Raw genomic sequence first — 12,557 nt, forward strand, 5'->3', positions numbered from 1 at the left:
CTGAAGAGAGGCTTTAAATGTGAAAACCACTTCAAAGAAGCTTACTTAAAACAACAGATATTTGAACACTATAGGTTGCTCTCTTTTGAAGTAGTTGCTTTCACCTTGTAAATTCAATTATTATAATTAGTAGAATTTGGTAAGAGCATCATTCCTAAATGAGACAATTCCAACTAAAGCACACTTACCAGAATTCCACTGACCAGAGCCACCTCAAACATTGTGAGTCCCAGGTTAAACTTGTAAATTCAATTATTATTATTATTATTATTATTATTATATTATTATTATTATTATTATTATTATTATTATTAGTGGAATTTGGTAAGAGCATTATTCCTAAATGAGACAATTCCAACTAAAGCACACTTACCAGAATTCCACTGACCAGAGCCACCTCAAACATTGTGAGTCCCAGGTTAAACTTGTAAATTCAATTATTATTATTATTATTATTATTATTATTATTAAAAACCACTTCAAAGAAGCTTACTTAAAACAACAGATATTTGAACACTATAGGTTGCTCTCTTTTGAAGTAGTTGCTTTCACCTTGTAAATTCAATTATTATAATTAGTAGAATTTGGTAAGAGCATTATTCCTAAATGAGACAATTCCAACTAAAGCACACTTACCAGAATTCCACTGACCAGAGCCACCTCAAACATTGTGAGTCCCAGGTTAAACTTGTAAATTCAATTAATATTATTATTATTATAATTAGTGGAATTTGGTAAGAGCATCATTCCTAAATGAGACAATTCCAACTAAAGCACACTTACCAGAATTCCACTGACCAGAGCCACCTCAAACATTGTGGGGCCCAGGTTAAACACCAAAGCACTGAGGACAAAGCTGATGCCCCTGGTGCCCCTGTCGATGGTTTTTGACAGAGCTCCTGTCTGCCTGCTCAGATGGAAGGCCAGGTCCAGGTTGTGAAGGTGCAGGAAAACATTCTTGGCAATCCTCCTGATTGAATTTTGAGCTACCTTCCCAAACACTGCATTTCTTGCTTCATTAAATAATGCTGCCCCAGCTCTTGAGATACCATCTAAAAAGGAATGAAAAAGTTTACAAAATGAAAATAATTATATTTTCAACTTCCCTTCATGCATGAAATTACACTAGACTCATTCTTTATATATTTTCAACAATTTTAGTTCAAAGGTAATTTATACTTAATTGGCCCAAGCTTTATGCAATTTTTCATTTATAAACCATTGTGCACACATTTAAATCAGTTTCTTTTTATAGCTGGTTATAAGAAAGGGCAGGATTTATAATCAAGAATAATTTCTATAAGCATTATTTCATTTTTTAATTGGAATACCAGAAGCAAGGTCAGAGAATATTAGGAATAGACATCAACACAGTGTAACAATGAAATTGTTACAACACTCTGAGGGCTGGAGCCCCTCTGCTCTGGGGGCTCTGGCAGAGCTGGGGGGGCTCACCTGGACAGGAGAAGCTCCAGGGAGATCCCAGAGCCCTGCAGGGGCTCCAGGAGAGCTGGAGAGGGACTGGGGACAGGGATGGAGGGACAGGACCCAGGGAATGGCTCCCAGTGCCAGAGGGCAGGGCTGGATGGGAGATTGGGAATTGTTCCCTGGCAGGGTGGGCAGGCCCTGGCACAGGTGCCCACCCTGGATCCCTGGCAGTGCCCAGGGTTGGCTGGAGCTTGGAGCAGCCTGGGATGGTGGGAGGTGTCCCTGCCCAAGGAATCTTAAAATCCCTTCCTACCCAAACTTGGCTTTAAACTGAAAGGGAATAGGTTTACATTTGGCATTGGGAAAAAACTGATCCCTGGGAGGGTGGGCAGGCCCTGGCAGAGGTGCCCAGAGCAGCTGTGGCTGCCCCTGGATCCCTGAAATGTCCAAGGCCAGGCCAGACAGGGCTTGGAGCACAGCTTGTGCCCTTGGACACATAGAATGGCTCCCAGTGCCACAGGGCAGGGCTGGATGGGATATTGGGAATTAGGAAGGGTGGGCAGGCCCTGGCACAGGGTGCCCACCTTGGATCCCTGGCAGTGCCCAAGGCCAGGCTGGACACTGGGGCTGGGAGCAGCCTGGGGCAGTGGGAGGTGTCCCTGCCCACAGATGACCTTTAAGGTCCCTTCCAGCCCAAACCACCGGGTGATTCTGTGATTCCCAAGCAGCTGTGATGGCCAGCAGTGCAGAAAGCTCTGAGCCCCTCCCTCCCTGCAGCCCCTGAGGTGCCAGGCAGGGTCTGGGGGCACTCACAGCCCACGAGGACAGCAGTGGCCAGGGTGGCCGCGGTGCTCGGGGCGTCGCCGAGGTTCAGCACGTTCCCAGACAGCTCGTTCAGGCTGTCCACTGCATACTTGAACATGAAGGGAACCAGAATATTCATGGCCTGAAAGCAGGAGCACACCAGTTAGACCATTTGCATTAAAACATCTATGCAGCATGATTATTATTGTCTGAAATTGCTCTGCTGTTATATTTAGTCCTTGAGCACTTAGTGCAGGTGAGCTGGTCCTTTATTTCAAGCAGGATGTTAAACCCTTGCTGCTGGGACTGCAGGGTTACTTTGTCTCTCTCACTGTCTCTTTCTAAATATGGATTTCTATCCTGCAAAGGCCTTGAAGTGAGCTGAGCTCTCAGGACAGCATGGCAAGCCCAGGAAATGAATCAAGCAGCAGCCACTGCATGGCACACACAGTGCTACCAAACTGTGCCACCATTTGGAGCTGGTTGCTCTCTGTGGTGCTGGCAGTATTCAGTGTATTTCAGAATTTCAGTATTCAGTATTTCAGAAGAAGCTCAGTTCCACAGGAAACACTCACCTGCACTTTGCTAGCACTGGGTCACTGGCATGGATTCAACCAAAGCTCCAAGGAAGTCAAAGAAAATAAACCAACCCCTCCTTTGTTTCTGTTAATACTCCCCTAAAATTTAAATAATGTGTCTCATTTGCAACATCACTCCAAATATTATAAACCCTGGGGTTTGGCACAGCAGCACAAAAGATTGTCTGTACAGTCTATAAGACACTCCAAATTACTGTACAAATATTAGTTTTCAAACAAAAAGTCACATCCACCACCTATCACCCAGTGTGCCCCTCTAGATGTGAAACCCCACACAGATGGATGTGTAAACACACCAACTTCAGCAGTTTTTTATTTGCACAACTGCAGCACAAGAAAAAACAGAAAATCTCACAGAAAACCTAAAATTCCTTGTTAATGCACCATTGTTACATTGCTCACTTACACCAACAAGAAAGGCAATTTACAGACAAACTTCACAAAATTAATAGAATTTCTTCATTCAAAATGCTCCTAACTGTTGAGATTTGAAAATAAGGACACAACTTTTTTAGCAGTTGAACAAGTATGCTATGACCTACAATCTTACAATCACAGCAGATGTTAAAATACTTTACAGCAAGTTGAGTTTGCTTAAGGTTGGGCATTTTTTTAGTATTTGGAAAAAACTTGTGAGGAGATGACAAATTATTTTACACGAGAAGAAACAAGAAACAGAAAGCAGATTGATACAGATATTTCAGCTCTCTCCACCAAATGTTTTGGATACCCACTTAGATCTCAATTGTATTTAGGGACATCTGTCAGAGCTGAAAGCCCTGGGAAAAAAACTGTAGATAAATTGGATAAAATCAGATTTTGAGATAAAAGAGTGATAAAGTCATTCTTAAATTCAGTCCAAATTCAAGGGGGAAGACAGAGTTCCAGAAGTTCTGATGACTGTCCCAGGATCCAATATTTCCAGTTTTACAAGTTATGGCAAATAGTGGAAGGTACAAACTTCACCAGGCAGAGTAATTGGGTTTTGAAAATATTTTTGTAAACTACAGCTTTAAAGAATATAATGTAAATTAATTTTTTGAATCTGTGCTGTTAGTTTTTTCAGAGAGTGTTTTAGGCTAAGGATTTAAATGCAAATGAGGAAGGAATTCATTTTCTCCTCTTCCCCCATGTGTTCCCTATGAAATACATTATAAAAAACATATCAAAATTCTCAATTTAGGTAACTCTGTGAGGAGATCCATGAGATCTGAGGGCACCTGGGTGAGGTTAGTGCTGGTTTGTAAGTGTTGAAAAGAGAAAGCAGCTGAGGATCAGGTCCTACACCAAGCATTCCTCTGGAACTTGGCCAGAGCAGCCTGAGAGTCCCTCAGCCACAGCTCCCCTCTAACAGATGGGAATTGTGCAAATCTCAAATCCCTTCCCCACTATAACCAAACAACTCCACTTTGCCTTCAGAGATACTGAAACTCCATTCTGGGGTGGCATTTTGTTCTTGATAAAGATGAATTTACTGCCATGTGTGCTCCAGTGACAACCAACATGACAAAGTGCAGGTTTTCCTGGGAGAGACCTCTCAGGAGAAAATAAGAATATTGCCATGCAGATGGTCTTCATTTGCTGCAGATTCTCACAAATCTCTCTGCAGGGATTTTATTCCTCACTAGACTGTGCTACACTACAGGTAGTTTTGAAATAGAACCACAGATATATTTAAAGTCCATTTAAAGAAAAGAGATGTATTCTTTAAACTGCTGTTCTCCACTCACAATTAATTTAACTGGTAACAGCCTACAATTTTGTAGAAATGTCTTCTTTTACATCAATATAATTCTTCCCAATAGAGTTTTAAATGAAATTTAAAGCCTGGTCTCAGGTTATAGTTGTTCTGACTCCTGGAGGGTAAAGCTTGAATAAGAACAAGGCAGCACAGTATTGCATTTCATTAGCAATCAAGACAGTCTGCTTTCCAGTAATTTCAAAAGAAAAAAGTTAATCTTACAAAGTTTATAGCAGGAGATGAGAGGCCATTATTAGAAACAGGCCTTTCCTACTCAATTTGTTAAGTCAATGAGATCACGTTCACAGTAATGGAAACAAAATTTCATCCTTCTGCAAAAATTCACATTCTCTCTTTGTATTTGCTGGCACAGAACAAAAAGCTTTAAGCACACCTTGGTAGACCATGAAAATCTACCATGAAAAACAATTGTCTTACACAATATATCTGCACAGGCTTCCCTCCTCTGCCTAATGCCTGAAAGCTTGATAACAATTCCCATTAAAAAGACTCTTTCAATATGAATTTGTGCATTTTCTATTTCTGGGTTTGAATTAATAGCTTATCCTTGCTTGAATTTATTGGAAAGCAAATACAGCATCCCATGAAATCATCCCAACTCAATTGCCCACATTTAACAGCAGGTTGCCCTGGAATGAATCATGAGTAAATGAGTTTAAACATTTTTTTAATGACTGCACTGTTTTAAGCTGACAGTGCAGTATCATCTTTATTCCCCCATGGGACTACACTACATTTAAGGCAAACAGCCTTATCTTTCATTTTGCTCTTCCCAGCATTTTTTTTGTTTAATAAAGATGATGAATTAATGACAGCCTGAGCCCCAACAAGATAAAACTGGTCCACAGTGAACTGTTCTTTGCCAATAATTCAGTGAGAAATGTTGGCATGAAGATGACTGAATTTATCTCTGGACCAATATAAACATACACATTTGTAGAGATCACACAGAAATCTCCATCCCTTGTGGAGGCAAGACTGCTGAAGAAGCTCCAAAATGTGCTCCAGAAGAGGGAAGAAGCACCTGCCTTCGTGGCTTCTTCAAATTTAATGATCACCTGAACTACACTTTTTCCAGTAGGGAAAAAAAAACTCAAACCAATTTAAATACTTTTCACCTGAAACTCCTCAAAAAGCGACCAATTTCGAAAGGTTTATTGCAATTATCTAACTCCATCTGAGCCCCCAGAAAGAGCTCAAACACCAAGATCACAGGAACATGCTTCACTGATCAGCTGGATATCGTTATCTTGGCGTGCAGGCAGAATTTGCAATTCAAGCCTTGTGTCCTGCCTCCTCAGCCAGCCATTCCTGCTCTGAAACTGATGGAATTAGCAGTCAGGAGAAATGCAGAGAGTCTGAAAGAATTCTTTGCCTCATGAATAACACATGCCTGCTCTGTGACCAGGAGGCCAAAACCCATTGCAGGCTGACAGAGGTGACAAGTGATTTTGTCATATTCATGTGGTTAATCCAGCTCCTCAGAAGCCTCAGCACTTTTCTCCTTGTGCCACAGAAGAAAAAGGGAAAAAAACCAGAAAAGTAAGGAAGCATTTGCTGTACAATCACCAGTAGAGAAGCCAAAAAAAGGTGGGAAAACATGGAAAAAGAAAATGCAGATATGCAGAAGCTGAGCAATGTCTGAAAACACAGATTTTCCCTGTGTACTCACTCCTCTCACCTGCCTTCCTCTTGCATCCTTCAGATCATGTACACACATCCAGATAGGCTATAAATATTTAAGGTAAAAATTTCAAGTGTGTCATAATAATACAACACATCTTGCAAGGAAGAAAAGACCTCACTAGCCCTGGAGCAGACTCCATCCTGTCATAAAAAGCCATCCTAACAGCTTGCTTTGAAGGCTCACAATACCACTGGCAGTTATGTGGAGACAAAAAGGAACCAAAAATCACAATAATTTGTTCAATGACAGGCAACTGGGCCCCACAAAAGGAGTCAAGACAGATTGTAACTGCAGGCTCTTCAGTAACTGCACACAAACTGGCTTTTGTTTTGAAAGTGAATTTTACTGAACTGCAAGATTTAAAGAGACAAATTATTTCTCAAGCAGCAGCACAAGGAGAAATGAACTCCAGCTGTTTTGTAAGTAACCAAATGAAACTGGGGGTATAGTCCTTACATTTTTTCCCCATAGCTGAGAATTTCATAACCTACCTGTCCTCTGTGATTCCTTGGAGTTCTCACAGAATAAAACTGAAGCCACCTTACAACCACTGTATTTTAACTGGAAATCTAATGCTGTAAATTCATAAAACTGAAAATCTTTTGTCCAACTCAGAAGGAATTGGCCACAGGGTTGACAGAAGTGTTTCTTTTGGGGGAAGGTGACTTGCAGCAGCCATCATGACCATCCAGTTCTCTATGCAAACCCCTCAGAACGAGGAGCCTTTAGATAAAATCCACACTAAGGATGTAAATCCTTCAGACATAGAATTCACTTTGCTCCATGGTGAACAAAGAAATCAGGACTGCAGTGAGGAGAAAAAGATGCTGGTGTTCCTGTGCTGACACAATGATATAGCAGAAAAACTTTACCAAACAGTTTGTGTGGTCTGTGGAGTGCATTGTAATTAACCTCAGAACAAAGGGCTCCCACATGGGATCATGAGGAAAGCACACACAATTGCACATGGAGCAGGAAAGACACAGGTAAACCACTTTGTGCTGCATTTTCTCCAGGACAAAGTTGTCGGATCTCAGGATCTCAGTCCTGAGGTGCCGAGCCACCGAGACCACCTTGGGGGGCTCGGGAGTCCTGGAATGTTCCAGAAGTGTCTGGTGGCTGCACTTTGACCCTACACAGGAGACGACAAGGAAGGAGGGTTCACCGGGGTGAATGGTGAAGGGATTGGTTAATTAGAGGGTGAAACACAGGGTTTAGGATTTCTGTACAGGGGGGTTTAGAGAAGTAAGATGGAGGAATTGGGGTGTGTCCTGTCCTTCTTCTTCTTCTCTCTTCTCCTCCATCTTCTGTGGCCACGGTGGCACTTTGGATTGGTTATTACTGAGAGTGCACCGAGTAATAAGAATAAATGGTATTGGGGAAAAATGATAAATATTGTACACGTAACCATGGGTATAAAGATAGGTGACTGCCCGGAGGGCAGCACAGTGTGCTCATGGCTGGCTGCTGAGCAGAGCTCTGTCGGGCTGAAAGAAAATCTTTTAGATAAACAATTAATAAACATAAAAACCGAAAGAAGAACTGAAGCCTCTTCTCGTCCTTCGATACGCGGCTGCCCCAAGGCCACCCCGGGCCTTTCCAGGCCCTTCAAACAGCCGAGATAACCGGACACAAAGTGACCCTTTGTGTGCTCTGCAAGGGCAGCAGATGTTCAGGGCTCAAAGATGTGACAGACTCACCACAGCTCTGGAATAAACTATTGCACATCACTTGTGTCACACTGACACACACACACAGAATGTGTAAAGTATGATGCAATTCAAGAAAAGTTCTTCCCACAAAGGAAGAGTGAGCACAGCTCCTCAGATGAGGGCTAACTCCTTAATTTGAAGTTATCCAACACAGCTTTGCAATGACAGAACAAAATAAAAAACAGCTAGAAGACATCCATAAAATTTTTGATATTTATTTTCCATAGAGAGCTTGCTGTGTGTTTTCCCAATGAAATCCTTGTTTGCCCAAACAAACATTCTCACAAAACACTTCTGCTTTAACAAGCATCTCCTAAAACCTGGGCAAAGCTCACCAGGTTTTCTGCTTTTCTTCTGAGACTCTGCCCTGGACATCAGGGCTTCTGGGCTGCCTTGTACAAATATAGAGTGGGAAACTTAAGAGAACACTTGAGACCCAAACATCAATTACTTCCCCAAAGAGTTAAATGATTTTCTGATGGGGAAACATCTCTCTCTTTCTATATAGTAGAAATATAACAGCTCTTTTTTACACCAAATACAGAGCTATTTGCAAGAGTCAAGGTATCCTGGTCACCAATTTTGTTTTCTTAACATCCCAAAAAGCTGCTTGAAGCATTAATAAGACTTCTGAAAGGCAAAGTACAGTGCTGCCACATGCAGGATTAGAGGCTGGATTCACATTCTCCATCATATCCATATAACAATACAAATTAGAGAATAGGAAAAGGGGGAGAAGAACAGGAAAAAATCCTTCAAGCATTTAAAAAATTGCCTTCAGATTATTATTAACATTACTAATAAAAGTCTTTAAAAAGGAAGTGAGTGAGAATAATTTTCATTTCCACCTGGTAGATGCACATCACAAAACCTCAAGGCATCTGCATTTTGAGGAGAGTTTTAAAATGCAGTGGAAAGCATTGCTGTGTGTTTTGCCCAAAGGGGGAAGCTCACTTGCACAGTCCAGCCACATCCTGCATGTCATCACCTGCATTATCACAACATCCTGAGCTGCAGCACAACCCAAGGATCTGCTGGAGCCAGTACCCACAAGTACCTGAGAGATAAAAACCCCTTGAGAAAGCACTGTAGACCAGCTCCAGCTCACAGAAATGAGCACATTTCTCTCCCAAGCACTCCTCTTTTAACACCTACAGAGCTGAAATTTGTCTCTTCTCTCTTTTCATAACATGGCAATGGTGCTGAGTGCTAATATTAGCTTTATGTTTGGTTAAAATTGCTGTACTTAAAAGCAACCCAGCTGAGCTGTATGTCTCAATGGAATTCACAAAACTTCCTCCCAGTGTTTTGCAATCAAATATTTCTTTTTTTTTTATTTAAAGCAAAAGGAAGCTAACATTTTCTCTTCTGAACTATTTCTGCAAGGTTTGCATGGAATTTGAATTCTATCCCCTTTTAATCTGCAGAACAGTTTTGCATTCCAAATTCTTTGAAAGAACAAATAAACACTAATGTTGTTGCAGGTAAGAATATAGATCCTTTCACATAATGAAATAAAAGTAAGAGCAATCTTCCATTTCATAATCAAAGACTACGTGAAAATCATTTGAATGGAAGCAGGGTTGTTAAATACAAAAGGTTATACAAAATACAAAAGGCCATATAGGACACCAGAGGAGTCTCCAAAACAATTAATTCCTCTGTTATCTCATAGAGAAATATCAACAGAGTGGAGCTCAAATCCCTTTCCACAGCACAGCAAGACCTGTGAACAGGCACCACCACATTGATCACATTCAGGGCTGAGAATGGGCACAGAGCCTTGAAGAAATCCTGTCTGACAGCACCACACAAGGAGAGAAGAACAGCCTTTAACTCCCATTTCTTGTAATTTCTGAAGTAAAAAGTTAACCAAAAATGGAAAATCCTGGGCTAAACTAATGAAATCCAGGGAAACAAAAATTCTAGTTGTCATCATCACCTCCCTAAACCTGCACATGGGTATTCCCTGCAGGTATACTCTGTTCTGAAATCCAATCATCATTTCCCATATATGCAAACCCAGACACCTTAATAGCATAAAAGCCTTTAAATACCAGCAAAGCAAATGATTCCTTGCACAGATGAGCAGCAGCTGGGAGAGTTTCTGCCCTTACCTTGGCACTGGCCAGGAAGCCCAGGGAAAGGGCGACCCTGGCGCGCAGGTCGGGCCGGTCCCGGGGCCACACGTACGACAGCATGGCCCTGATGATCTTCTTGGCATCAATCTCCTTCAGCTGGGGGAGAAGTAAAATAACTGTAAGCAAGTCAAAGAACTGTAAATAATGAATTTCATACAGTTGGATCACTTCTGTATTTTATTTGGTAGGAAACAGACACTTGACGTGCCTAAGACCAGCACTGCCTATAAACCTAAAAGCTTCCACCTTGAGCTGTTCATGTCCATGACATGCCATTAAAATGTTCCATGTTCTCCTGAGCACCTGGAACACAGAAAAAACCACAATTCCCCATCTTTAAACACTTCACTGACCCTTCTCTTTTATCTCCTCAAGATTGCTGTACAAAAGTCAAGGGCTTGCTACTTCTCTTTTGGAAGATGCTTTAAAATAGCAGGAGAGAAATGCAAAAAAATTAACAAATGAACAAAATAACTAAGGCAAGAAGGAAGCCTGAAAGGTCCCCAATAAACATCAATAGTTTGGAGAACATTCCCTGCCATGGATAATCAGGCTGACAAGATGTACATGGCCATGTGCTGGCATTTTGTCACCAAATGTCACTGCAGATGCATTGGAGCATTACCCAGGATAAGCACCATGTTCAATATCACTGAGCAGTGTTTAAGGTTTGTTTTTGGTGAGGGGATTCAGCAAGATCTGCTACAGGTGGCCCTAGCTTGAACTCCTAGAGTTACAATAAGAAGTTGGAGAATTTGCACACATTTCATGCTCAGGTTTTTGCTCCCTAACAAAGTAACATGAGAAAAACTTGTATTTGCAATAAACAGAACGAGATCTAGACACAACCTCAAGTTTTGACCTTTAAATGATGCTGTCAATTTTAAGTAAATTCTTAAAATAGCTTCTCCTCCAAATCTGAATTTTTGCTCTAAGTAAGAGCACAATCCATTTAACAAGACAGCTTGAAAAACATTACTTTTTCTTTTAGTGTTTAAGTTTTCCTTTGGGATTATTTTTCTGTTGTTGGGTTTGGCTGCTGTATTTTTTTTTATTTTGTTGGGTTTTTTGGTGAATTATTTTTTGGATGGACAGATGTTTATCACTGACACTTCTGATAATAACACTGAACTCCCAAACTGAATTATCTGCAGCCTAAACCACGTTTCCTAATTGAGAACAACTCATTTTTCTGTGCTGGCTACACTGGGGTTAACTTGAAAGACACCAGGGTTATCTGAGAGAAAGGAGGGCAGCAAGGGCAGCTATCTCCCCTTTTCAGGCAATATTTTGTAGTGGGGAGGAGGGAGAGAAACAAAAATTTAGTGCACACCTTTCAAAGATGACTCTTGTGACAGAAGTCAGTAGGAAGGGGGAGTATTATAATAAATCTTACTGTGTGAGGATAAAGCAAATTAGAAAAGAAATTCTCTGTTAAGGTCTGGGGTGAATAAGGAAGAAAGGAGAGGTCTGTTAAAAGGTAAAATTGCTGAGGCAACCAGGGAAGCCAATCCTATAAAGGTAAGCTTTTAAAAGCACCAGGAAATTCATCTCAGTTTTTCTAGTCCCAGCTTCAAGCAAAACCAAGGCATTTTGTCATCAAATGTCAGTGCAAATGTATTGGAACATTACACAGGATAAGCACATTTCAAAGGACTTTTAAAAAATGGCTATATGGAAGATTTGTCAGTGGAGAGAGGATGCAAAAGTGCCTCTGTTGTGTCCTACCCACTTAAAAATGGAGATACTGCTGCAGCATATACGTGAATCTTTCCATTTGAGCCCAGGATATGCATAAAAAGCAGTTCAAACATGTGGAAAATATCTTTGATCACCACTTACAGGTTAAAAGGAAGTTAAAAAAAATTGGTACCACATTAACACAAAAGATACAAAAGTGCAATCAGGGCAGTTCTAATTATATGTTGCTATTGGCTAGGCAGACTTTGCACAGAAAACCTATTAAAAGGAACAAAATATATTGGCTGCAAACAAGGAATCTATTTCCTTTTTTCATGGCTCTGAAGGGTGACAGAAGCAAATCCATTTAGAAAAGAGTCAGGAGGCAGCCACTCACTTGCCAAAGGCCTTGCAAAGGAACAAGAAGAAATATCAAAGGGTGCAAAATGCACACATATTACATCAAAGTTTACCATGAAATAAATGTTACTGTTGTACAGAAACATGAGTTAAAAAACTGTTTAAATATGCAAGTGGCAACATTAAGAATTCAAATGAGCAATCTGTTCAATGGACTCAGGCCCTTTTTTGATTCTCTGAGGTACATAAAAAGGTTAAGAGATGAATTTATTTCACCTCCTTTTAAATGGTAGTAATGGTTTGCATTTTCTTTACAGGTCTATTTCTACAGGAATGGAAGGAAAAATATTATACAGCAAGGAGCAAAGAAGGAAAGCCTCTTCC

The 12,557-nt window shown here is 40.8% G+C and overlaps 1 protein-coding gene across 1 annotated transcript in view; it reads right to left on the reverse strand.

Annotated features, from left to right (window-relative positions):
• Positions 1–12,557, reverse strand: part of ABCB7 (ATP binding cassette subfamily B member 7) — a 38,668-nt gene that overhangs the window by 14,984 nt on the left and 11,127 nt on the right. Inside the window, exons 4-6 of the mRNA XM_064713056.1 lie at positions 10,110–10,229; positions 2,242–2,374; positions 784–1,052 (exon numbers count right to left, since the gene is read on the reverse strand). Coding sequence (XP_064569126.1) covers positions 784–1,052; positions 2,242–2,374; positions 10,110–10,229 — 522 coding nt within the window. The remainder of the gene's footprint in view (positions 1–783; positions 1,053–2,241; positions 2,375–10,109; positions 10,230–12,557) is intronic.

The sequence above is a fragment of the Zonotrichia leucophrys genome, chromosome 4A (assembly GCF_028769735.1).
Source record: "Zonotrichia leucophrys gambelii isolate GWCS_2022_RI chromosome 4A, RI_Zleu_2.0, whole genome shotgun sequence".
In the NCBI taxonomy this organism is placed as follows: domain Eukaryota; kingdom Metazoa; phylum Chordata; class Aves; order Passeriformes; family Passerellidae; genus Zonotrichia; species Zonotrichia leucophrys.